Consider the following 5,277-nt stretch of genomic DNA (forward strand, 5'->3'; position numbering starts at 1 on the left):
GAGCAAAGCCATGAAGCAACCAATCCATGATAAGAGAAGGCTGTGCTCTCCAGGTGACAGTGCCAAAAGGGAAGGGCAAATAATGCCCATAGTGCACAGGAGCTTCATGAGCGACTTATGCTCTAAGGGGAGGGGGTGGGGAGTGCAGTACTGAGCTGCAGTATATAGGGCAGTGTAACAGGGAGGAGAGGTTAATTGCATCTCAGAAAGGTTTTGCTGCTGCAGGTTATGCTCATCTACATTCTGCAAGGCATTGGATCCAATTACCTGCATCAGACTGTAAATGATCTTATCTTCTGCAACATCTGCTGTGAACAAAGTTTTCTATAAAGCATTTCTCAGTTGCATGAGAATACTTATTCTGACCTGAACCATCTTCAAGTACCAACTACTTGGAAGACCTGCTTTTCCATAGATGATTGCAGCTGCTGGCTGACCCACCTGAGACTTCACTACCTCTTCTTCTGAGTCTGTATCTTTGACCTGTGTCACCTGACAGGGGGGAGTCCTGGAGCTAATCCCAATCTCAGTAGCCACATGACAGTTAATGCTGGACCAGATCTCTCTTAAAAGCAGGATGCTGGCATTGCAGGACCCACAGCTAGACAAGCCCTGAGAAAGTGAAGGTGCAGGAGACAGGACAAAGAATAGGACATCGGCTTCCCATCAAGATAAACTTCCACTTTCTAAATCTGTCATTAATAGAACTTTACACTGATGGCCTCCAGTTCCCAGAAGGAGGGTGTCTGCTTCTACCTCCTTACCTTATTGGGTGCTTGGGCAGCATCTACCCAGGTAGGGGGCAGGAAAACCGAATGCCCATCATGCGGAGTCCAAGACAAAGATGTGATGTTGGAGTTGGCCAAGCAACAGATCCTACAGAAATTACACCTAAAAGAAAGACCTAATATTACACATCCAATTCCTCGGGGAGCTGTGGTTAATGCCCTGCGCAGATTGCACTTGAGTAAACCAAGAATGGATGGGCTTTTTGGGTCCCCCAACTGGGACAGCAACTCAGACAATTCAGAGGTGGACCAGCAGAGCTATGAGATCATCAGTTTTGCAGAATCAGGTAAGAAAAACATTTTCTTTGGGGACATTACATTACTCACTGAAGACACCAATAGAAAACACATGTGAGCTGTTGTTTTACTTCTCTCTGAATATGCTCCTTTAGTAACACTATATACACCAAAACTCTTTTAACTCTTTATTTTCTCCATACAACCCCCATGCCACTGGAAGTAGACATATTTAAAGCAGTTGCATATCTATGAGTCAGCTTCATTGTCTGTTGTCCTCATTCACTTAATGTATATTTTAACAAGGCTTTCTCTTAGAACCTCATTAAACTACTGTTTTGGTGGGCTGGGCATATATACCTGTTGCTCTGAAAGTACACTGTCTAATACTGAACTGTGTTTAAAGTGTTAAATATACGTGCAATACTGTGTAAATAACATTATGTACATACTGTATATGTAAGTTTAAATTGGTCTGCTGAAGTGATGAAGGTTGTTTATTCAGGGTCAAGGCCTGTTACCCTCTCAAATCCCTTAACTTCTCCAAATTCATTGTTCACTCTGCTTAAATTCCCCTGTTATCCAGTTATTGTACTAAATTGAGAACTAGGTAAGTTGCTTAAATATGGGAATTTTTTTTATGTGTTTGGTTCAGTTCAAAAAGTAAGCAGGAGTGACACATAATGGACAATACTGGTAACTGAAAAAAAGAATAAAAAAAAATATAAATCATACAAAATCATTATTTAGTGATTTATATGTCACCATCATTTAACCATAGAAATGTGCAACAGTTAAAAAGAATATAGCAAGTAGTATATCACATTAAAATTAGGACATACAGAAAGCAAAATAGGGAAAGGCCCTAATTATAGGGACACTGTAGTCCATATCTTAGTCTTCATGTTCTGCTTTCCTTATCTACTAACAATGAAGCCATGAGCATAATTCAAGCATGTTCCGTGTACATGGTTGGCAATTTTTATCTGCCCAAGTAATATGGATGCCCAATACATATTTGAGACTGAACAGAAGGATTCGATCACAATGTATATGCCTCCTGGAGTCCTTAATACTTTGGACATCATGGTGGCTATATGTATAACTACAAGTAAAACACAAAAAATGCTTCTTTTCCTTCTAAACTCTTGCTAACCCTTCTGTGCCATATATTATTCCTTAATATTATTTTGTAATTAAAATGCTAATTCCAGTGATGCCTGTGGCATATGCAACATATTTTAACAACTTCGTTTCTCTATGTGCAGAATCAAACAATGAATCTAGTACAATCCTGAATTTCCAGTTTGCAAGAGAGGAAGAACAAAATGTCCATGTTCTCCAAGCACATCTTTGGATCTTCCTTAAATCAAATAGGACTTATCAGACAAACCAAACTTTAAAACTATATCTTGTCCAAGAAGAATTTTCTCAACGTATTATGATAAGTGAAAAAAATTTGGAACCTCGATGGAGTGGCTGGCAAACATTCTCATTGAAGCAAATGCTTCAGACATTCCTTGACGGAGGAGATAAAAGTCTAAAGCTGGAACTGGATTGTGAAGGCTGCAAGGACCTTCCAGTCTTAGTCAACCTCAACGACTCCCACCAGCCGTTTCTAGTTGCCCAAGCTAAAGTAAGGGAAAGGAGTCACCATGCTGCAAAAAGAAGCCTAAAATGTGACCAGAACTCTAATCTGTGTTGCAGGAAAGACTATTATGTAGACTTTAAAGATATCGGGTGGAATGACTGGATTATAAAACCAGAGGGTTACCAGATAAATTACTGTATGGGTCTCTGCCCAGTGCACATTGCTGGTGCACCAGGCATGGCTGCTTCATTCCACACCACAGTCCTCAATCTCATTAAGGCCAACAATATTCAGACGGCTGTGAGCTCTTGCTGTGTTCCCACCAAAAGGCGTCCTTTATCCATGCTTTATTTTGACAGAAATAACAACATTGTAAAGACTGATATTCCAGACATGATTGTAGAAGCTTGTGGGTGCAGCTAAAAGCTTCCAAAGTTTTTTTAATTGAAATTCAAACAGAGAGAAGCTGGCTTGTCTCTTAAAGATTTATATCTGTTGGTGCAAGGACAGATAAAAAGAAAATATGCTGAAAATAAACTGCACAAGCCATGTAAAGCATTGCAAGGCCTCACATCATTTAAATAATCGGCCATTTCTGATGACAGCATTTACGAAGGCTTCAAAGGCTAAAACACCTACTTGCCATTTGAGTGTCACACACCCAGCTAAGCATAGGTACTAGTCATTCACTACCAAACAAATGACTAGCATGGTATTGTCTATTCAGGAAGAAAAAAAACTTTAATTTTCTGCACGTTAAGTTGTAGATAACCAAAGATTATGCACTTAAGGAGACACTCCAGCCATCATATGCCCTTTAATGCATATAAGAGCTGAGTCTCCCCACACCCACAAACTACTTGGCTTTCAGGAGATGTGTTTGGCCAACTGGTACAAAAGATCCAAGTGTGTCTAATGAGATTTAATTGGGAGCACTTTCATAAAAGTGATTAGGTGCATCATGCAAACATCAGACCACGGGGGGGGGGGGGGGTCTTCTTTCTGGCAACGAATGTATGAAATCAATTTATATTGCTAAGAAAGACACACTTAGTGCCCATCCAAACTTACAATGTTACAGTTTCCAAGTGCCAAGCTGAAGAAGAGTCACAATGGACGTTTTAAGCAATATGTCTCTTCCATGGTGCATTTTCAAGAACATTTTATCAATGACTTTATCAGTGGGTTTTTGAATGTTATTTTAACTGCTGGTTGTATGTTTTCCCAGATATTTGATGTGTGACACAACCACTGTCTATTGTATATTTGTATATTATTATTTTATTATTTTCACAGTATTTTCACATTGTTAAATAAACAAATTAGGAAAAAAATAATGTGTGTGTGCGATTAAAATAATACATGAGGTTGCAGGGCTGACAATATATATTAGCTGGTTTTAATTTATTGATCTATTAGCCTAAGAAAAAAGTGTAATGCACTAATAATGAACAAATTTCACTAATTTACTGTGATATCTGTCTCATGACGTCTGAACCAAAATAATCCAGCTGCATCTCCAGGAGTCATATTTCGGGGCACATGCAAAATTAGGCATGGCCACATAAAACATTTGATGGAGGTTGGGGGGCCACTGGTTTCATTAAGAATATAGCCCTAAGTGTATAAAACACTGGGAGAGTATTAATGCAGAATATTAATGGTGCTCCTGTCAAATAAGTGGCCAAAAGCCAGCCGCTACATAAACACTTACTCTCCCTCTCGTCTACTCACTACTCTTTTTTAACGGCCAACTGTTTGACATTCACTTTTTTAACCAGTCACATTCTCTTCTTTTGACACCTCAGAGGGGAACGGTCAGCATCACAATTGAAACTACCTCTTTATTATTATTATTATTATCTTTTATTTATATAGCGCCAGCAGTTTACGCAGCACTTAATACAATACATATATTCAAGGGATGTGACAAGACAAGAGTTGACAGACTAAGACAAACCAATACATTAGGTGGAGAGAGCGAATCTTGAGATGTTTGTTTGTCATGGAAGCTTCCCTTGTCCTCACCCACCCGTACACTAACTAATCAGCAGCAATCATCAGTTTATCAATCGGACAGAATGATTTATTTGTTTAAAAAACATATTCCTGGATCAAAGATTGTTATGCCATCTTAAACCATCATTGGATCTTAAGGAGTTTATCCAGTTTTCTTTTTTTACATTTAACCCCACTGTCCTTTTGCCTTTTAAACTTTTTCCTCCATTTTAACCTATTCACCCTTACATTTTTTATTAAACCCCTCATTAACTTTTTTATTCCATTCATGTTCTTTAGTGCCATGAAACTATACATTCTGCAAAGCACACTACCATAACACAAATTTGGGAACCCTTCTGAGTCTGGTGCTTTGGTGAGGCTTTAGATAAAGTTTCTAATCAAACTAGTTAGCTTTGGGATGTAGACCCTATCAAGGAAGACATTTCCAATTGAGCTGGGTAAGCTACAAAGACATTTCTAGAGAAAGAAAATGTCCACAAAAAAAGTTTATAAAATGGCTTGCCATCAGACATCTCAGTTTTTTAAAGCAGAGTCAGCTATACTGCCCTGACAGAGAGTCAGAGCTGCTTAAGATTTACGTTATGTAAAGTTACGACATTTTACCCTGAATTCAAGTCAAGACCAACGACTGATTAAGGT

General features: G+C 38.7%; 1 protein-coding gene across 1 annotated transcript; it reads left to right on the top strand.

Moving 5' to 3' along the window:
* The first annotated feature begins 717 nt into the window (after nucleotides 1–717).
* On the top strand, nucleotides 718–3,039 carry LOC149285210 (inhibin beta B chain-like). The gene is made up of 2 exons (XM_089495657.1): nucleotides 718–1,075; nucleotides 2,294–3,039. Exons 1-2 carry the CDS (start codon nucleotides 718–720, stop codon nucleotides 3,037–3,039), a joined length of 1,104 nt encoding a protein of 367 aa, XP_089351783.1.
* Nucleotides 3,040–5,277: the final 2,238 nt, after the last annotated feature.

Source organism: Sceloporus occidentalis, unplaced genomic scaffold, assembly GCF_023333645.1.
Source record: "Sceloporus occidentalis isolate IW3139 unplaced genomic scaffold, rSceOcc1.0.p SCAF_82, whole genome shotgun sequence".
Taxonomy (NCBI): Eukaryota; Metazoa; Chordata; class Lepidosauria; order Squamata; family Phrynosomatidae; genus Sceloporus; species Sceloporus occidentalis.